This window comes from Meles meles, chromosome 8 (genome assembly GCF_922984935.1).
Source record: "Meles meles chromosome 8, mMelMel3.1 paternal haplotype, whole genome shotgun sequence".
NCBI lineage: Eukaryota > Metazoa > Chordata > Mammalia > Carnivora > Mustelidae > Meles > Meles meles.
In genome coordinates, this window is record NC_060073.1 from 81,717,148 (window position 1) to 81,740,619 (window position 23,472).

Here is a 23,472-nt window from a genome sequence, read left to right on the forward strand (position 1 = left end):
TCATAGTTTAAAATACTATCTGTAGGTCATGACACCAGTATTTTCAGTCATGAACCTCTTCCCTGGTCTCCAAACTCATTTTTCCAATGGCCCATTAGACATTTCTATTTGGATAGGGTTCTCAACCTTAAATTCCACCCCCCCCCATTTCTAAACTATTCCTTACTGGGTGAATGATAGTTGTGTTCTTATGGATGTTATAGCCAAGATCTTGGGGTCATCATGGATCCCTTTCTTTTCCCTCTGTCTCAGTTCAACCCATAAGCAACTATAAAACTGATGATATCAAAATATGATTTCTTTACTTCATTTTGCAACAAAATTTCTTAAGAGAGTCATCTATATTTTCTTTCATTCTCTCCTTTTTTAAAAAATTGAATTAATATACAGTGATTTATTAGTTTCAGGTATACAATATAATGATACAAAAATTTTATGCATGACTCAGTGCTCATAAAGATAAGTGTATTCTTGATTTCCTTTATCTTTTTACCCTTCTCACCCACCCCCCCCAACACACCTACTTCCCTTTTGGCAACTATCAGTTTGTTCTCAGTATTTAAGTGTCTGTATTTTTATCTCCTTTTTTATGTTTGTTTTGTATCTTAAATTCCACATGTAAGTGAAATCATATAGTCTTTGTCTTTCTCTGACTAACTTACTTCACTTAGCATTATACTCTCTAGGTCCATCCGTGTTGTTGCAAATAGCAAGATCTCATTCTTTCTTATGGCTTTTTTATTCTATTGTTTATATGTAGCATATCTTCTTTATCCACTCATCTATTAATGGACACTTTTGTTGCTTCCCTATCTTGCCTGTTATAAATAATGCTGCAATAAATACAGGCATACATGTATCTTTTCAAATTAGTGTTTTCTTTTCCTTTGGGTAGATAGCTAGTAGTAGAATTTCTCATTCATATGGTGATTCTATTTTTAATTTTTTGAGGAACCTCCATACTGTTTTCCACAGTGGGACCAGTGTATTCCAATGTATTCCTACCAACAGTGCACAAAGCTTCATTTTTCTCTACATCATTGCCAACACTTGTTATTGCTTGTTTACTGGATACTAACCATTTTGATAGGTGTGTATCTCCCTGTGGTTTTGATTTGTATTTCCCTGAATGATTAGTGATATTGAACATCTTTCCATGTGACTGTTGGCCATCTGTATATCTTCTTTGGAAAAATGTCTATTCAAGTCCTTTGCCCATTTTATTTATTTATTTATTTAAAGATTTTATTTATTTATTTGACAGAGATCACAAGTAGGCAGACAGGTAGGAAGAGAGAGAGAGCAGAAGAAGCAGGTTCCTTGATGAGCAGAGAGCCCAATGCGGGGTTCGATCCCAGGACCCTGGGATTATGACCCGAATCAAAGGCAGAGGCTTTAACCCACTGAGCCACCCAGGTGCCCCAAGTCCTTTGCCCATTTTAAAATCAGACTATTTGGGTTTTGGTTTTTTTTTTTGGTGTTGAGTTGTTCTTTATATATTTTGGGTATTGACTCCTTACCAGATAAATCATTTACAAATATCTTCTCCCATGTAGTAGTTTGTATTTTTGTTTTGTAAATGTTTCTTTCACTGTGCAAAAGCTTTTTTATTTTGGTGCAATCCCAATAGTCTAATTTTGCTATTGTTTTCCTTGCTTTTGGAGACATATCTAGAAAAATGTTGCTGTTGCTGATGTCAAAAGAAATGACTGCTTATGTTTTCTTTTAGGAATTTTATGATTTCAAATCTCACATTTAGGCCTTTAATCTATTTTGAGTTTATTTTTGTGTATAGTGTAAGAAAGTAGTGCAGTTTTAACCTTTTGCATATAGCTGCCCACTTTCTCCAGCACCACTTATTGAAGAGACTGTCTTTTTCCCATTGAATATTCTTGCCTCCTTTGTTGTAGAATAATTGACTATTTATGTATGGAATTTATTTTGGGATTCTCTATTATGTTTGATTGTTCTATGTGTCTATTTCTACACCAGTACCATGCTGTTTTACTACAGCTTTGCAGTATATATTGGAATCTAGGAATGTGATACCTCCAGCTTTGCTCTTTTTTTTTTTTTTTCTTCTCAAGATTGCTTTGGCTATTCAGGGTCTTGTTACATACAAATTTTAGTATTATTTGTTCTATTTCTGTGAAAAATGCTACTGATATTTTTGGTAGGGATTACCTGAAGTCTATAGATTGCTTTGGATATATGGACATTTGGATATATGGACATTTAACAATCTGTTCTTCCAATCCATGAGCAAGAATATATTTTTATTTATTTGTGTCATCTTTAGTTTCTTTCATCAGTGTTTTATAGTTTTCAATGTATAGTTCTCTCACCTCCTTGGATATCTTTATTTTTAGGTATTTTGTTAATTTTGATGTAACTATAAAGGGAACTGTTTTCTTAATTTCTCTTTCTGCTACTTCATTACCAACACAGAAATGCAACAGTTTCTGTATATTAATTTTGTGTCCTGTGACTTTATTGAATTAATTTATGGTTCTAAGTTGTTTGTTTGTTTGTTTGTGGAGTCTTCAGTGTTTTCTCTATATAATATCATGTCATCCACAAATAGTGAGTTTTACTTCTGTCTTACCAATTTGGTTGGCTTTTGTTAATTTTTCTTGTCTGATTGCTGTGGCTAGTCCAGTACTGTGATAAATAAAAGTGGTGGAAGTGGACATCCTTGTCTTGGTTACTGATCTTAGAGGAAAGTCTCCCAGTTTTGATTATTAGGTATGATGTTAGTTGTGGGTTTTTCATACATGGGCTTTATTATGTTGTAGTGTGGTCTTTCTATACCTGCCTGTTGTGTTTTTACCATGGAAGGATGTTGTGCTTTGTCAAAATCCTTTTCTGCATCTATTGAGATGATCATAGGATTTTTATTCTTTCTCTTGTTAATGTGATATATCCCATTGTTTGATTTGCAAATATTGAACCACCTTACGTCCCTGGGATGAATCCCACTTCACTGTGGTGAATGACCTCTTCTGTCTTGAACCCATTCTGGTGAGACCTTATTATTCTACTAAAGTTACTGTTGTCAAGGCAACCAATGACCTCTATGCTACTGAGATTGAAGATTAATTCTCAATCCTCATCATACTTCATATATCAGTAATATTTGACACAGTTAATTATTTCCTCTTCCATGATTAATTTTATTCTTTCATCTTCCAGGATATAACATTGTCTTGGTTTTCTTTTTTAACTAAATGGCTAGTTATCCTCTGTATCCTTTGTTTTTTTCCTCTTCTTCATGGTTTCTTACTATTGAAATGCTCCAAGTTCAATTTTAATACTCTTCTCTTCTTTGCATTCATATCCTTGGAGATGACATGCAGTCTTATTGTTCTAAATGAAATTTATATGCCAATAAATTTCCAATTTATATCTTTATTCTAAGCCTCTCAAACTCCACCCTCATATATTCAGTTGCCTATCTGCTATCCTTAGAGGCCCCATCTCCAAATACAGTTACACTGGGTGTTAGATCTTCACCATAAAAACTTTGGACACAATTTGCGCACAGTTCAATCCATATCAATCAGGTTGCAATTTTAAATAGAGTCAGGATAGGTCTTATTAGGAACACACATTTGAGTGAAGTTTTTAAAAGAGATACGGGTTTAGTTATGCCAATAACTAGGGGAAACCATGTCAGATAAAATGAAAACTAGTACAAAGGTATTAGAAATATTATATGTAGGAACATTAGAAGATCACAGAGTCAGGAGAAAAGTGAGCTTTAGGGAGAATGGTAGAAGGTGAGTTTGGAGAGAGACTGATAGGACAAAATCATATAGGACTTGGGTTTTCATCTTGAGAGAAATGGAGAGAAACTCAATGGAAGATTGATATTCTGTCTTACCTTTTAATACATTAGTTCCAGCTATGTTGCAAATAGGAAGTAATTAACCCATTTAATGAGGTCATAAGGGTGGGGCTCTTATCTGATAGAATTAGTGTCCTTTTAAGAAGAGATACCAGAGCATTCACTTCCTCTTTCTCTGCCACAAGAGGACACAGTGAGAAGGCTGCAGCTGCAAGCCAGGAGGAGAGTTCTCACCAGGCATTAAGTCCAATTGGCTAGCACCTAGATTTTGGTATCCTCAGCCTCTAGAACTATAAGAAGAATTTCTCTTATTTAAGCCACCAAGTTTACAGTATTTTGCAATGGCAGCCTGAACAGACTAATACACTGCCCCTACCATAATACTTCTGATTCTCCTTATAATATTTCTTTAATTTTTTTCATTCACTAACTTCTAAGATACTATATAATTTACTTGTTTATTATGTTCCCTGTTTTTGTTTGTCCTCATCTTTGAGAATACAATATCCACAAGAGTAGGGATTTTTGTTATGTTTTGTTCACTCATATATCCTAGTGCCTAGAATACTACCTGAAAGGTATTTGACAAATTTATATTGAATGGATGAAAGAGGTGTTCAGATTGCCAGGTGTGATAAAAATAAGTACAGCTAATTTCTGTTTTAACCTTAATGGGGTTATTTCAGACTTTACATTAAAAAAAGAAAATATGAAATCTAAAAAAGTCCTTCCTCCCAAGGATATGTATATCTTCTTAGCAATAACTATAGGTTTTAAAATCTTTCTCCCTCACCCTATAACACCCATCCTTAAATCTAATCCCTCTTTAAAAATAAAAATGAAAATATTCATAAATTCTAAATTCTTTGTTACTTGTAAGCACTATAAAACAATTGTAAAAAGTGTATGTTGAGGGGTGCCTGGGTAGCTCAGTCATTAAGCATCTCCCTTTGGCTCAGGTCATGGTCCCAGGGTCCTGGGATCGAGCCCCGCATCAGGCTTTCTGCTTTGCAGGAAGCCTGCTTCTCCCTCTCTCACTCCCCCTGCCTTTGTTCCCTCTCTCGCTGTCTCTCTCTCTCTGTCACATAAATAAATAAGATGTTAAAAATAAGAGTCTATGTTGAAGGTATTAATATTTTGGATGAAATAATATGCTATATTAAATACATTAAATAATATGCTATATGAAATACATTTAAAATAAACTTTAAAAATTAGCATTTGATTTCAAATGCAATATTATGGAAATGAAAGATAGTGGACATGTATACTAAAATAAGTATTTTTAAAATCTTACAAGTACCTTTTTATAAAGATATTTTTTCTGGAAATATGGGGACAAGTTGGTTTCAAAGAAAACATTCTTCAGTGAGAACACACTGTGACTAAAAAATAGTGGATGACCGTGTATTGATTCAAGGAAGGAAATCTGTTAGAATGCCTTTCCTTGTAGAGGAATTGCAACCTAGAATTTAATTGAACAATTAAATGTAAACTAAAGAAGCCTGTATTGTTACAAATTTAATCAACCAATCAGTAGAAAATATATCCACAGATAGGAAACATATCCACAGAAAGAATAGTTAAGAAATATGTTTGAATTAAGTAAACAGTGACCAATCAATTCTACGATTTTAGGTGATTTTGTTATTCTTAAGCAGACACAATGAAATACTAAGTCAGCAAATAATATTCAATAATATAAGGAATAAAGTCAAGTTTCCGAATCAAAAACAATTTTTTTGAACAGAAAAGGTGTCTACAAGTGAAACTACCTATTTTTTATGGTTCTTTTCATACTTTCTTCAAAATGAATAAATAAATCACAATCATAGTCATCTGATTTGAGTCCAAGTTTTGAATTGGTAATATTGATAAATTAATTCCAGTTATCATCAGATAGAAGGTACAGATGCAACTCATTACTTTATTTGTCAAAAATAAGTTATTCACCGTTTTTTTTGTATTTATGGTGGTATATAAAAGAATTGTAAGTAATTTTTAAATACTAGCTTATGAATTCCATTAACATTATCAGAGAGTTCAAACCCCAAACCAATTTTTTTCTTTCTAATAGATATTTCTGTATTAGGGCTTGCCTCTTTTGAAATTCATTTAGGTGAAGAACAGCTATGAAAACAAAGGCCCAATGTCTGAGGGGAATTGTGGCTTTAGGGGGACTTCTTTCCTCATCACAGGCATGAAAAAAGTTGTGGTTGGATTTAGCAAGGGGCTAAAACTATTTAAAACTGTTACTTAAGAGCAGGCAAAAGTTGAGTACTGCTCCTTGGACTGCTTGCCTACAGGATGGCAAGCTAGACTTTGACAAACAAGTGACCCTATTATATGCCATCAAGGACAAGTAAAATTGATCATTTAAAGAAATATATTTCCCAGAAATATATATTTCCTTATAAATATAATAAATCATAGATTTCTTAATAAGTACCTGCGGAACTGAATTTAAATAGAACTTTCAACTTAAAAATGTTCCAGCATTCAAATTAAATTAGAAAAATGAGAATACAACTTTATAGTAGGGACTTCTAAAACAAATAAACCCCTAAAATAACACTGAGTCCAAATGCCTAAGCCACATGCACACATACACTCTCTCTCTTTCATTTTCCTTGTGCCAAAAATTCCTACAGTTGACATATGTGTGTGTGTGTGTATGTACATACACACACACACACATACACATTGATCTTTCTATGTATCAAACAATAAAAGGTAGAAACAGGTGAATCAAGATGTGAGAATTCAAGATATAAGAGTAACTAGGAAACTATGGTTGTAATAGGAGGAGGGTTAGATGTTCTGGATTGCCATGCCATGTGTTATGGTAAGAAGGCCAAGAACATGGTCATGGGATGAGTGAGGAAACACATGTATGTACTGCAATGTGCCCACAAGGAAAATGTCCCAAGACTTGTGGGCAGAGTGGCAAGAGTGGGCATTGCTGCAGGCAGGAAAATTGGCTTCGTGAGTGCACAGCACGGATCTAAAAGTCAATCCATTTCCAGGCTACAAAGCAAGAGGTTTGGGCTGTCACACAAAGGAAAAGATAAAAGCATTGGGGCAGAGGTTGTAAGTATTCTTACATAAGCCTGTTTGTGTGACTTGACTTTGTGATCTTTCCAGAATTATCTATTGAACTTAGAGATTCCTCCAATTTCTTGGATCTGCAGAGGCATCACAAGGTTAACATGGAGCCAGAAGTGAGACTAACACCCACAATTAGTCATATTACAAATTAATATGTATATACAAATAGGACACTATATTGATAATCAAAATAAATTCTATAAATTAATAGGAACCTAATATTTTAAAAAACTAAATTGTATTTTACATGCAGATGAATATATTTCCTGTTACTCAAATTGTAAAATTTTACACAAAAATAAATTTGTTTAAATTTCATTTATTTAAGCAGCAAAATAGATTATTCCACTTCTATAACATTACGGTTAATGAGGTTCATGATTACTGCACTCAGAAATTTTACTGATTTCATATTTCCCTTCTAAACAAATAAATCAGTTTTATATTTAGAGAGAAAATAAAACAAAATCACAAATCCATAGGATGAACAATTGCTTCTGAAGATTACATTTTATAGATATTACATAGTTTTAAATACCAACATGTTAAATAGGTGTCTAATAGCTATCAAGTAGACATCAAAATCTTGCATTGTTTTACATAATATAACGTGTTAAATCTTTTTATAAATAAAACAGATATATAACTATAAATATGCAGCACAAGGAAGTGGAGTAATGGAAAAATTCTGTACCTGATTATCTTGGTGGTTACTTGAGTCTGTGCAATAAAATTTCATAAAATTTTATGGGATGATATATTAAAATTGCATATAAAAACTGGTGAAATCTGAATATAGTCTATAAATCAGTTAATAGCACTATATCAGTGTCAATATTCTGATTTGATAATTGTACCACTGTTACATAAAATGTTATAATTAGGGAGAGCTGAGGAATAGGTCCACAGGAAATTTTTGTACTATTTTTGCAACTTCCTATTGAGCCTAAAATTATTTCAATAAACAAACAAATATAAATGATGTGATCTCTTCTTAGGAATTGAGAGAAGAAAGCAAGATAGCTTTTTTTTTTTTTTTTTTTTTTTTTTTTGAGGCAGTGTGAGCACATGGTGGGGTGTGAAGTAATGAAAGAGAGAATCTTAGGTGGGCTCCACACCCAGCAGGGAGCCATGGAGGGCTCTATCTTAGACCCTGAGATTATGATCTGAACCTGAAATCAAGAGTCGGACACTTAATTTACTGAGCTACCCTGACACCCAGAAAGAAAAATATCTTTATAAAAAGAGGCAAACAGTGGTTAATATTGTAATAAATAACAAAGTTTCCAGAATCCAGCGTGATCCTACTGAGATTGCTAGCAAATATAGCTCATGACATAGGAAGGTGTTCTAGTTGCCTCTGATGTTGCATTAGAGCTTCTTACTTGTTTTTACTGTTTGCCAGCCCAGGGAGAATGGGCTTCGAGCCTGCAGGTTGTAGGAGGAGATTGGGCTGTGGTTGTCAGCTGCTGGGCTCCAGGACAGTGTGGCTGTGCTTTCTGTGATTTCCTCAACAATCACTATCCCTGGTGGGCCTGGGGGACCTATAGGAGAAAGGGAATGGATAAAGTTAAGTACAAGCCATGATGAGGAGCCATAAGAAATTGCATTTCCCATAAAGATCCCATCAAGCTATCTAATCATCTTAGTGAAATACATATTTAGTGATGGAAATTGACAGTAGAAAGAGATGGGGTGCAAGACAGTTTCCATGATTTCTGCTGGTAACTTAATTATAGATTTGATTTTTTTCTAAAACTTTGTGCTTGAGGTAACTACAAATTAGCATTATATTTTGTAGGAAAAGAAAAAGTAATTAGAAACACACACAAGAATATGAATGTCAATATCAACTATGTCTATTGCCATCAGCCATCGTTTACAGTGGCAACAATAGAGAGTGATAAACAATGGATCAGTTACAAAAAAGATCCCATCATTACTAAAAGGCTCTAGGTTATGGGTTTAATTTGTATGTTCAGAAAATCTACAATGTACAAATACTGTGATGTGACTATCAAGTAGCTTAAACTTTAACAAGGGAAATATAAAGAGCTCTGAAATAATGATAGTTCAGGCCAAGGAAGGGTATATTCTAGAAGTGAGGTATGGAAAAATTTTGTGGGGAGCTAAAAGAAAGTGTGATTTTGATGATGATGATGATGATGACAATGATGGGTTTTGGTGGGCATGGGAGAGTGGCGAATCAGATATTATTTTCCTTATGCTAATGAAAAATTGGTATAGAATAGTAATAATTTATGAGCATGTAGACTCTAGCTTTAAAAAACAACTGTGATCTGATGAAGAAATATACCTTTGTATTATAACCCTTAAAATAGTGATATCTAATAGCAGTCAAAGATATACAGAGTGTTCATATTTTAGAGGCTGGAAAGCATGTCAATTTTCTTAATAACATTCTTCTATTCTCTAGACCATTCAGGGTGCAAAGATGCTTTTATTTTCAATGAAAACAAACAAAAAACCCTCTTAAGTATTTTAAGTTGTTTCTGAATTAGTCCTACCAGCATCATTCTGGCTTCACTTGACTCCTTAACCCACCTTGATACCACCTTGATAATTGTCATTCACACCATTTGCATCTTTGCTACAAACCGAAACCAAATTTATAAATTCTTAAATCTGAATGGACTAAATTAACTTTCTCTGGCTCTAGTCCTGGCTTTCTAGTCTAACCTTGCTAAGTCAAATTTGGTGATTGCAAAGTCTTATCATGAGGGACTGAACTAGACTGTAAGGAGCTAAGAAATGGTGGAAGGCTGGAGAAATGGATGCAGTTGGTAAAGACCTCTGGGTAGAGAATTTCAACAAGGAAGGAGCAAGGAGATGGAGAAATAATTTTAAAAGCCTCATGAAGCCAATGGCATTTTTAGGAAAGGAGAAGTGAACATTTTTATCAATTGAGCCCATTCAGATTTAGGAATTTTTAAATTTGGTTTGACTTATCATCAAAGATGCCAATGGTGTGAAAGGCCATGATGTCAAGGTTGACTAGGGAGTCAAGTAAAACCAGAAAGGTGCTGATAGGTGACAATAAAATAAAGGAATCAAGGAAAGTGTGATGGGAAGATATAAGAATTGCAACTTGTGAAGAGAAAATTACAGTTTGTGATTTAAGTGTAGGGTACTTTTAAGTGATAATTTGTGTTTATTTGGAGTGAAATAGGAATATGATTATTAAAGTTGACAAGGTCAAGAACTCATGAAAAATATGTTTAATTTGTCATCAGTATGAATGTTTAAAGCATTAAAACAGTGGCTAAGGATGAAGTGAAGTAAATGAACGAGAACCAGGAGCTGAAGAAGATGTCTGAGTTGTTAGACTGTGGTGACACAAATATAAAGAGTAACTATAATGGCAATAACCTAAGTAATAATGAGAATATTAACCATAATAATATTACTAATAGCATATCCTCACTTTACTGTATTAAGGCCCTGTATTTAATATTTTGCAAACAATAAGTTGTTCATTTATTTCTACGCACTATGAAGTTGATCTCTGTATTTCATAGAGGATATAATGGAATCTCAGAGATTGGTTAGTCAATAAATAATAAATAAGTTAATAACCTTATTATAGGTTAGGTGTTACAGTAGGCAGTAGGTGTAAGAGAATCCATTTTTCTGAGGAGACATTTCTTGCCCAAGTAATTCTGCTAGTGAATGGAACAGCTAAGATTTGAATTTGAATCTGGTTGTAAAGTCTATTTTGTCCAAAGAAGCAATGAGTAAGGAAATCCTTCCTACTTTCATTGTTAAGCTAGAAAGTAGTTTTAATTGAAGAAATGAAAGGGAGGAAATTGTGTGTTAAGGAAAGACACATTTAAATCATGTGGTAGAGATAAAGATGACATTTGAAGAAAGCATTTAGGACTTCGTGGCAGTCTGTGTGTAGGTGGACACTATCACCATTTCCTCCCTGTACATGCAGGCCATTCCCTCCTTGAAAAGTAGAACCTGTTCTTTCATTTCCTTGAATCTGGACTGACCTGTCACAAGCTGTCCCAAAAGACAATGGTAGAAGTGACACTGCAGGACTTTTGAGGGGACATCAAAAGAAGTTTTGCAGTTTATCCCAGGTTTTTTGAATGCTTATGTGGAAATGCTTATGCTTAGTTAGAAATCTAATTAAACAGAAGCTACCATCTGTAAGAAAGTCCAAGCTATTCATTTGGAGAAGCTTGTGGAGAGAGCTAGCTAGCTAGCTAACTTGTTCCTAGCTATCCCAGGCATCCCAGCCTAGGCACCAGACATGTGAGTGATGGCACCTTGAAGTAACTCTAGCTTCAGCCACCAAGGGACTCATGTACATGGGAGATCCCAATTACCTGACTATGCCTGTCATCTGCTAAAATCATGAGGGCAAATAAAAGATGGATATTTTAAGCCACTAAGTTTTGGAACAGTAACAGATAAACAGAACAGACTTCAAAATAGTTTGATTGGAGGGGCGCCTGGGTGACTCAGTGGGTTAAAAACCTCTGCCTTCGGCTCAGGTCATGATCTCAGGGGCCTGGGATCGAGCCCCGTATTGGACTCTCTGCTCAGCGGGGAGCCTGCTTCCCTTCCTCTTTCTCTCTCTGCCTGCCTCTCTGCCTACTTGTGATCTCTGTCAAATAAATAAAATCTTAAAAAAAAAAAGTTTGATTTGAAAGTTTGTTCATAGAGAATTTTTTAGGGGGAATCTTTAAAATTTTATTTAAAAAAGACTTAAAATTCTACTAATGTATTCAAATAAAAATAGTTACTAACATAATTCATTTATTTTTTAATTTATTTATTTTTATTTTTATTAACATATAATGTATTATTTGCTTCAGGGGTACAGGTCTGTGAATCCTCAGTCTTACACAATTCACAGCACTCACCATAGCACATAACCTCCCCAAGGCCCATAATCTAGCCACCCTATTCCTCCCCTCACCCTTGCTCCAGCAGCCTCAGTTTGTCTCCCTCCCTGGTCCCATCTTGTTTCATTTTTTCCCTCCTTTCCCCCCATGAACCCCTGCCCTGCCTTTCAAATTTCTCATATCAGAGAGATCATATGATAATTGTCCTTCTCTGATTGACTTATTTTGCTTATTAAGCTCTTCTATATTGTTCCATTTATTCTGTTCCATACCATCTCTTCTATTTATTTACCTATTCAAAAAGCATTTACAACTACTTATGTGTGAGACATGATAGGAAATGCGGTGGAAAATAGCTATTTGTTAACTTAAAATAATTTGCCTTTCTGAGTATTAGTGTTCTAGAAAATGTAAAATTAGTTTTCTTAAACAAAGACATATTTCTTTTAACAATGGTTAATAATTACTCTAAATATTTTTTAAAACCTCAGCTAGAACCAAGAATAATTTACAATGTAATTAATGAATATCCAAGTATTCTTCTCTATATGTGGTTATTTTTTCAAGTAAGGTCCTTAGAAAAATAATCAGTGAGAGTGAAAAAAAATTTGTGTATCCTGGAAACTGTCTGTGGCTGTACAATTATTTATAATTACAAACTACTGTAAATAAGTAATTGTCCAATAATCATGTAATGTTTAAATCATAAAATTTTATGATAAAATATGAGGCATCCATTAAACTGACTACTATTTAGGATTATTTACCATGTGGAAAATGTTCATAATATAAAAAGTGAAAAAATTAGAATGAAAATTGTATGTAAACATGTATCTATAGTTACTTCCCAAACACATAAAGGAAAAGACCAGAAAGAAATGCACTACATGGTGATTGTTATTGCTTGGAAATGAGAATGTAGATGACTTAAATTTTATTCTTTACTTTTTTGGCTTTTCCAATTCTGGACAATAAACATCTAAAAATATTTTTAAAGTTATTATTTTAGGGGCGCCTGGGTGGCTCAGTGGATTAAGCAGCTGCCTTCGGCTCAGGTCATGATCTCAGGGTCCTGGGATCGAGCCCCGCATCAGGCTCTCTGCTCCGTGGGGACCCTGCTTCCTCCTCTCTCTCTCTGCCTGCCTCTCTGCCTACTTGTGATCTCTCTGTGTCAAATAAATAAATAAAATCTTTAAAAAAAAATAAAGTTATTATTTTAAAGAAAGCCTCCATATTTTATGTTATCTACTGATGTAAGTATATTCTATTTAACAAACATTTCCTGGAGGCCCATTATGCATAAGGTAATGTGCTGAGTGGTGGGACATGATTTATAGGAAATAAGATAGGGTTCCAGCTCTAGTTATACTAAAATCTTGTGGCAGAGACTGATCGTTTACAAAAAACAAATGCCATGTAATGACAATGCTTTGCTCAAGTGTTTGGAATATATTTTCCCTCTTATTATAGCTCTTATTAAATTGGCTATAATTATTTTTCTGTAATTTCCACTTGTCTGAATATTCAACATAGTAACTGACATATATTAGGCACTCAATAAATATTTGTGGAAGAAGAGATGAAAGAAAGAAAGGATAAAAAGGAAAGAAGAGGATAAGAAAGGACAGAGGAGTTGTTTTGAATTTGGAATATTGTGTAACAATTAACTAGTAAAAGGATGTTTTAAAATAAAGTAATTATCATAGAAAACTATGTTCCAATACATTAACTTCTTTATTAAATTAAAATACATCTGAAAGGGAGACAAGATGGTGGGGAAGTAGGAGGAGGCGCCGTTTCAACCTGTACCCTAAAGTGAGCTGATTACCTACCAAAGAACTCTGATCACCCATGAAATCAGCCTGAGATCAGAATTATACAGTCTGGATCTCTACGGGGGCAGAAGATGCCAGTGGGCAGGTAAAGCTGAGTGGGAACATCAGACTGATATTGGAAGATAAACAAAAGGGGGAGGGAGCCACCAGAGGTGACCCATTGGAAAGTAATACCCCAATACGAGATTGTCCTGTGTCTGGGGACCAGCATTAACTTGGAGTCTGGTTGAAAGCACTCAAAAAGAGCAAAGGATCACCGGGGGAAATTGTGGGAATCAGAGCGGTTAGAGACAGGGGTTTAAGTCCCTGGACTCAGGACAGCCACCCCTGGCACTGAGCCAGAGAGAGGGCAGCAGAGAAACCAGGTCTTGGTCGCTGAGCTGCCAGCATGCCTGAGAGCACCTGGGGTCCCATGAGGGGCTGGGAGCCTTGCCAGCTGGCAGAAGCACAGCCTTTTTGCACTCTCCTCGTGAGCGCCCTGCGACACGCATGCCCCACACCTTCCCCTGAGAGAGGTGCACCCCAGGCTGGCACTCTCAGACCTGGAAAGACGAGGCAATCCCAGCCCAGGCCAGCGGGAAAATCTCGGTGTGCGATCACTGCTTGGAACCTCTCTGGTGGTCCGAATCTTCCCAGACAGCATTGTGGTTTTGGGTACAAGCAGGAGTTCCTATAGCCTGAGGGACCATGACTCCGAACGTGCTCTGCCAGAGGCCTAGGGGGAACTTATGTACTCTGCAGCACCCAGAGGGGAACAGACTGAGGCTTCTCTCTGAGAGGGAGGTCGGGGTGCAGTTTGCTTTCCTCTAAACTTCCAAAAACCATCAAAAGCTGTCAAGGCAAGAGAAAAAACAAAAACAAAAACAAAAACAAAAAAACGAACAAACAAACATAAAAACCACCAGAGAACAAAAGCCTGAAAAACCGGTTTCCTCAGAGCCCACCCCCTTGAGGGGGGTGGGGGGACTTAACTCAGGGAACATTGCCTGAAAACCCACGTGGCAGGCCCCTCCCCCAGAAAAACAACCAGGAAAAAAAAGAAAAAAAAAAAGATGACAAGAGAACAACCATCACTACTTCATAGATAGAACTTTTATTTTTAATTTGTTCCCACTATTCTGGTTCATTTATTTATATAGATAATTTTTTAACCTATTTACCATCACAGTGAGATGTCCAGTACATCAAATTCCATAACCTTTTAACCTGAACTTTTTGATACATATACCCGTGTTTTATTTTTGCTTTTCTATTTTTTAACTTTTTTTTAGTTTAGTTTAGTTTATTCTTTTTTTTATTTTTATTTTTTAATATTCATATAGAGTTAAACTTCAAGGTAATCCCCTTTCCCCAATCAATGCTACCCCTATAGGTAAATCAATTTTTAATCCCCCTTTATCTCAGGAAAGTTGAGTCCTTTAACAAAGATATCAGGATACATCCAGGAAGAATCAAAATAACCTTTCTCGCCCACACTGAGAATTTATAACCACTCTCCCATCTTTTTCTTCTACCAGTGTTTCTGCATATTTGTGTTTGTCCTAATAGTATATAAATCTTTTACTTGGGGTTCTTTTTGACAAGGTTGTTTTTTTCTTTTTTTGCTTTTATGTATATATATATATACACATATATATACATACATGTATATATATATATATATATATGTATTTTTTTCTCTTGTCATATACTTTTATCAGTTTTTTGTTTGTTTTCGTTTGTATATGTCATAAATCTTACTTTGGGACCCATTTGGGCTGAGCCTTCTCTTTTGTCTTTCTTTTTTTTTCCTTTCTCTCTCTCTCTCTTTTTTTTCTTTTTTCTCTCTTTTTTCTTTCATTTGGGTGGGGACTCCTGATTGCTCAGAAGCCTTGCAGAGTGCACTTTGACTGCACCACGGTGGATACATCCAGCTACATCTGTTCAGCCATCTCTCACCAAAATGACTAGGAGGAGGAATGCCCAACAGAAGAAAAATTCAGAGGCTGGGCCTTCTGCAACAGAGCTAATGGCTACGACATAGACAATATGTTGGAAAGGGAATTCAGGCTAACAATTATCCAGGCAATAGCTAGGTTGGAGAAAGCCATTGATGACAAAACGGAATTGATTATGGCAGAACTGAAAGCCACCAGGGATAATGTTCACAATGCTCTCAATGAGTTCCAATCTAATCTAAATTCTCTAAAAGCTAGGATTACTGAGACAGAAGATAGAATTAGTGATCTGGAGGACAAACAGGAGAAAGGATCAGGAGGAAGTCTGGAACAAACAGCTTAGGAACCACAAAAACAGAATTAGGGAAAAAAGTGATGCCATGAAACGTTCCAGCATCAGAATTATTGGAATCCCTGAAGGGGAGCAGAAAGAAAGAAGTCTAGAAGATATAGTGGAATAAGTTATCATGAAAATTTTCCCAATATCGTGAATGGAACCAGCATTCATGTACTAGAGGCAGACCAGTTTCCCCCCAAGGTTATAGATTCTCAAAAGTCCTTGAGACACCTAATAGCAAGAATGAAGAATTATAATTGTAGGCAGGCCCTCTTGAAGGCAGCTAGGACAAAGAAGCTCCTTACGTGCAGAGGAAAGCCGATCAGAATAATGTCCGACCTGTCCACAGAAACAGGGCAAACCAGAAAGGGCTGGCAAGATATATTCAGGGCACTAAATAAGAAGAACATGCAGCCAAGAATACTTTACCCAGCAAGACTGACATTCAAAATGGGTGGAGAGATAAAGAGTTTCCAAAACCGGCAAGGCTTAAAAGAGTATGAGAACACCAAGCCGACACTGCAGGAAATATTAGTGGGGGTCCTATAAAAGAGGAAAAATCCTAAGAATATCATTGAACAGAAATATAGAGACAATCTACAGAAAGAAAGATTTCAAAGGTAACACAATGTCATAAAAATATCTATCAATAATCACTCTCAATGTGAATGGCCTAAATGCACCCATAAAATGACACAAGGTTGCAGATTGGATAAAACGACAGGACCCATCCATATGTTGTCTACAAGAGACCCATTTTGAACCTAAGGATACACCCAGACTGAAATTGAAGGGATGGAAAAGTATCTTTCATGCCAATGAGCCTCAAAAGAATGCTGAGGGAGCGATTCTCATATCAGATAAATTAGATTTTAAACTAAAGACTATATTCAGAGATACAGAAGGACACTACATAATTCTTAAAGGGACGATCCACAAGATGATCTAACAATTGTAAATATCTATGCCCCCAATATGGGAGCAGCCAATTGCATAAGAAAACTACTAATCAAGATAAAGAATCATATTGATATGAATATATTAATAGTAGGAGATCATAACATGCCTCTCTCAGTAATAGACAGATCATCCAAGCAGAAAATCAATAAAGAAACAAGATCATTGAATGAAACATTGGACCAGATGGACCTCATAGATATACACAGAACATTCCACCCTAAAAACAACAGAATACTCATTCTTCTCAAGTGCACATGGAACCTTCTCCAGAATAGACCACATACTGGGTCACAAAGCAGGACTCAATCAATACCAAAAGACTGATATTATTCCCTGCATATTCTCAGATCACTGTGCTTTGAAACTGGAGCTCAGTCACAAGGAAAAGTTTGGAAGGAACTCAAACACCTGGAAGCTAAAGACCACTTTGCTTAAGAATGCTTGGATCAACCAGGGGATCAAAGAAGAACTTAAACAATTCATGGAAACCAACGAGAACGAAGACACTTCAGTCCAAAACCTAGGGGATACAGCAAAGGCAGTCCTAAGGGGGAAATACATAGCCACCCAAGCCTCAATCAAAAAAATTGAAAAATTCAGAATACACTAGCTGTCTCTACACCTTCAAGAACTGGAGAATCAGCAACAAATCAAACCAACTCTGCACATAAGAAGGGAAATAATCAAGATTAGAGCAGAGATCAATGAGATAGAAAACTAGAGATACAGCAGAACGTATCAACGAAACTAGAAACTGGTTTTTTGAAAGAATCAATAAGATCAATAAAGCATTGGGCACACTAATCCAAAATAAAAGAGAGGAAGCTCAAATTAATAAAATTATGAATGAAAAGGGAGAGATCACAACTAACACCAAGAAAGTAGAAACAATCATCAGAAGTTATTATCAACAGTTATATGCAAATAAGTTAAGCAACCTACATGAAATGGATGCATTCTTGGAAAACTAAGAACTATTAAAATTGAACCAGGAAGAAATTGACAACCTGAATAGACCAATATCTAGTAACGAGATTGAAGCAGTGATCAAACACCTCCCAAAAAACAAGAGCCTAGGACCTGACAGATTCCCTGGGGAATTCTACTAAACTTTCAAAGAAGAAATAACACCTATTCTCCTAGAGCTGTTTCAAAAAACTGAAGCAGAAGGAAAACTTTCAGACTCTTTTTATGAAGCCAGCATTACTCTGATCCCCAAACCAGGCAAAGACCACACCAAAAAGGTGAATTTCAGACCAATATCAATGATGCAGATGGATGCTAAGATTCTCAACAAGATCCTAGCTAAAAGGATCCAACATTAAAACATTAAACATTAATTTTAATTATTTAATTATTTAATTAACATTAAAAAGGATAACTAAAAGGATAACATTAAAAATATTTAACATATTTTATATTTATATTATATTTATATTTATATATATAAATATATATAAATATATAATATATATAAATATATATATTATATAGAAATAATTATATTTATATATATTATATATATTTGTATTTATATTATATTTATATTTAACATATTTATATTTATATTAACATATAAAAATATTTAATTATTTAATTAACATTAAAAAGGATAACTAAAAGGATAACATTAAAAATATTATCCACCATGACCAGGTGAGATTCATCCCTGGGTTACAAGGATGGTTCAACATTCACAAATCAATCAATGTGATAGAACAAATCAATAAGAGAAGAGAGAAGAACTACATGGTACTCTCACTTGATGCAGAAAAAGCATTTGACAAAATCCAGCATCCGTTCCTGATTCAAACGCTTCAAAGTAGGGGCACCTGTGTGGCTCAGTGGGTTAAAGCCTCTGCCTTCGGCTCAGGTCATGGTCCTAGGGTCCTGGGATCAAGCCCCGCATCAGGCTCTCTGCTCTGCAGAGATCCTACTTCCGCCTCTCTCTCTGCCTGCCTCTCTGCCTACTTGTGATCTCTGTCAGTCAAATAAAAAACAAAACAAAACAAAACAAAAACCATAACTTTAAAAAAAACGCCTCAAAGTATAGGGATAGAGGGAACATTCCTGAACTCCATAAAATCTATCTATGAAAAACCCACAGCAAATATCATCCTCAACCTGAAAAAGCTCTCAGCCTTCCCTTTGAGATCAGGAGCATAACAAGGATGCCCACCCTCATCACTCTTGTTCAACATAGTATTAGAAGTCCTAGCAACAGCAATCAGACAACAAAGAGAAATAAAAGGTATCCAAATTGGCAAGGAAGAAGTCAAACTCTCTCTCTTCGCAGATGACATGATTCTTTATATGGAAAACCCCAGACTCCACGCCCAAACTTCTAGAACTCAGACAGCAATTCAGTAATGTGGCAGGATACAAAGTCAATGTACATAAATCAGTGGCTTTCTTATACACTAACAATGAAAATACAGAAAGGGAAATTAGAGAATCGATTCCATTTACTATAGCACCAAGAACCATAAGATACCTGGGAATAAACCTAACCAAAGAGGTAAAGGATCTGTACTTGAGGAACTACAGAACACTCATGAAAGAAATTGAAGAAGACAGAAAAAGATGGAAGACTATTCCATGCTCTTGGATTGGAAGAATAAACATTGTTAAAATGTCTATACTGCCTAGAGCAAGCTATATTTTTAATGCCATTCCAATAAAAATTCCACTGGTATTTTTCAAAGAACTGGAGCAAATAATCCTAAACTTTGTATGGAATCAGAAGAGACCCCGCATTGCTAAGGAAATTTTGAAAAACAAAAATAAAACTGGTGGCATCACGTTACCTGATTTCAAGCTTTACTACAAAGGTGTGATCACCAAGACAGCATGGTACTGGTGTAAAAACAGAGTAGAGAGCCCAGATATGGACCCTCAACTCTATGGTCAAGTAATCTTCGACAAAGCAAGAAAAAGTATACAGTGGAAAAAAGACAGTCTCTTCAAATAAATGGTACTGGGAAAATTGGACAGTTATATGTAGAAGAATGAAACTCGACCATTCTCTTATACCGTACACAAAGATAAACTCAAAATGGATAAAAGAACTCAATGTGAGGCAGGAATCCATCAGAATCATAGAGGAGAACATAGGCAGTAACCTCTTCGATATCAGCCACAACAACTTCTTTCAAGATATGTCTCCAAAGGCAAAGGAAACAAAAGCGAAAATGAATTTTTGGGACTTCTTCAAGATCAAAAGCTTCTCACAACAAAGGTAACAGTCATCAAATCAAAGAGGCAACCCACAGAATGGGAGAAGATATTTGCAAATGACAGTATAGACAAAAGGTTGATATCCAGGGTCTATAAAGAACTTCTCAAACTCAACACACAAAAACAGATAATCATGTCAAAAAATGGGCAGAAGACATGAACAGACACTTCTTCAATGAAGACATACAAATGGCTATCAGACACATGAAAAAATGTTCATCATCACTAGCTATCAGGGAGAGTCAAATTAAAACCACATTGAGATACCACCTGACACCAGTTAGAATGGCCAAAATTAACAATACAGTAAACATCATGTGTTGGAGAAAATGTAGAGAAAGGGAAACCTTCTTATACTGTTGGTGGGAATGCAAGTTGGTGCAGCCACTTTGGAAAACAGTGTGGAGATTCCTTAAGAAATTAAAAATAGAGCTTCCCTATGACCCTGCAATTGCACTACTGGGTATTTACCCCAAAGATACTGATGTAGTGAAAAGAAGCGCCATCCGTACCCCAGTGTTCATAGCAGCAATGGCCACGGTCGCCAAACTGTGGAAAGAACCAAGATGCCCTTCAATGGACGAATGGGTAAGGAAGATGTGGTCCATATACACGATGGAGTATTATGCCTCCATCAGAAAGGATGAATACCCAACTTTTGTATCAACATAGATGGGACTGGAAGAGATTATGCTGAGTGAAAGAAGTCAAGCCCAGAGAGTCAATTATCATATGGTTTCACTTATTTGTGGAGCATAACAAAGAACATGGAGGACATGGGGAGATGGAGAGGAGAAGGGGGTTGGGGAAACTGGAAGGGAAGGTAAACCATGAGAGACTATGGACTCTGAAAAACAACCTGAGGGTTTTGAAGGGGCCAGGGGTGGGAGGTTGGGGGAGCCAAGTGGTGGGTATTAAGGAGGGCACGTATTGCATGGAGCACTGGGTGTGGTGCAAAAACAATGAATACTGTTACACTGAAAAGAAATAATAAAAAAAAAGAAATAGAAGATGGGCTTCTGTTAATGTACTTTGTTTTGTAAATGGATCTTTAGAAAAATGTAAATATTTAAATATTAAATAAGGAGGGCATGTACTGTGATGAGTTTGGTGTTATATGCAACTACTGAATCGTTGAACACTACATCAAAAACTTATGATGTACTACTATATGCTGGCTAACTGAACATAATAAAAATAAATAAATAAAATATGTAAATATTTCATAGAACATTAAAACAAAATTGGATTAGAAATCAATTTCTTAAAAAGAGAAATAAAAACAAACAAATAATTTGCTTTTAAAAATTACATCTGAAAAAATATATATGTTTAAAAGATTTTTCAGTCAAGTTGAGTAATATGGCAAAAAAAATTGACAGAATAGCTCCATGAATGAAGCAAACAAGTGATTTCATATGACTTAATAAATTATTAAACCCTGTGGCAGATTTTTCTACATCCTCATAAATCCAAAGATTTTTATGAATATATTCTTATAAAAAATTCTGAAAAATTAATGATGTGATTTACCTTTTAAAGCATTAAATAAAATTTTCAACCATAATAAAAGTGAAAATGAGATTTATGGTTATTATACTGGTATTGGCTTATCAATGCTCATTTATGAAGAAATACACATTTTTAGACATTACATGCTGAATGGTGGCTCTAATTATCTTCCTGTCTATATTTAGGAGTGAATTACCTTAATATTATATTAATACAAACAATACCTTTGTTCTTAAGGCCTTTAATGATGGTCATATTTTTGCCATTTTTTGCTTTTTCTTTTTTTAAATAAGGGAGTAAATTCTCTCTTTAAAGGTTATAGCTAATTTATATTACACGTCTTTGAAAATAGATTAATAAGAGATAAATATCTCACAGATGACAAATGTGTGATAGTAGCTGGTATCTGAATGTTATACAGATGCCTCTCATTTAGCAGAAACTATATTAACTTTATACTTAACTGGAATGATTCATTATCAGATAGGAAGGAATCTGGAAAGGTCCCCTCCTCACCCCACAACAGTGCTATTAGATAGAGTCACTAAAGTAAATACTTTATTTGAAAATAGATAATTTAGAAGAATGGATATAGTTTCTTCATTTCTTCTTGAAAGGGCTGTTGAGCAAATGACAAAACACAAAGGCCCCTGGCAGAAGCCATGCTCTCATGAATTTAATTTACTCTCAATCAAGGGCCCTTAGGATTGCTATTAGATTGTTATCAGATCAACTCATTTTGTTGACCTAGTGTTCAGTTAGAAATTTTTCTTCTCTTGAGAAGACACTGACTTTTAAAGCTGAAAAGCAAATAAAATATATGTCTCCTTATAACCTCTAAAGCGGTTATTTTTAGGCTGGGGACATGAAACAAGGATCTAAGACTTCATTTGATAGTTAAGCAATGTTTCAGAACCCTGGAATTTTTAAATTAACAACAGTCATCTAGTTCAACCATGCTATTTTTCAGATGAGGAAGGAGTAATTGAAACAAGAAAACTCAAAAAAAAAAAAAAAAAAAAGACCAAAAGAGTCCTTTGCTTTGGGGTGAAAAGTGTTGAAACAGGGTTTGGCTTTAGTTTGACAGCCAATCAAGTGATATTTCCTGTTCAAAGCAAATTATAACAAACTAATGCAGTAATAAATTGGAAATTGTGTACTGACTTCTTGTGAAATCGTTACCCATCCTCCTTGTAGATAAGAACTGGTGGAGCCAACCAGTTCTTCTCATGTGATTGTCCAACATTTCTTGAAGAAAAATTCTTTAAAAATCCTCCTAATTACTGTAGATGACTCCTCATGCTAACTTTTCTAGCCCTTTCCCACCTAGATAGCACCATTTTCCCTGACTGATTCTGACATCTACTGATTCAACAAAAATCCCTATTGTTACATGCTATTTTTTTTTTTTTTTACATTTTATATAGATTCATATTGCTTTCACTTTATTTGATTTTGGGGACTTCCATGTAATTTTTTTTTCATACAGAAATTTTAAGCAAAAAATTAAACTCGGGATTTAAAACATTAAATAGGTCTTTGCCTTACATTGTTTAAAACTAAAATAAAAAAATTGATACCAAATATACAATGGTGTCTTAAATTGGTTCTGTTTTTAATCCCATAAATATTGCTTGGGGACAAATACCTCTTCTCAACACATGTAGGACTATGCTGCAGAAAAATACAATTATTCATGGAAACAAGGTCCTGAACGTATCTTTCTAACCAAGTAACAATGAGATTTGGCTACTGTCTAAAAGAACATATTAATACAGAGAAATAAACTCAATAATCAGGCCACAAAGAATAAATTAAAAAA

At 35.1% G+C, this 23,472-nt stretch overlaps 1 protein-coding gene across 1 annotated transcript in view; it reads right to left on the reverse strand.

Annotated features, from left to right (window-relative positions):
- The window catches only part of CNTN5 (contactin 5), an 867,308-nt gene that overhangs the window by 96,543 nt on the left and 747,293 nt on the right, over window positions 1-23,472 (reverse strand). The window contains exon 15 of the mRNA XM_046016150.1: window positions 8,341-8,499. Within this exon, the coding sequence (XP_045872106.1) occupies window positions 8,341-8,499 (159 nt within the window). The remainder of the gene's footprint in view (window positions 1-8,340; window positions 8,500-23,472) is intronic.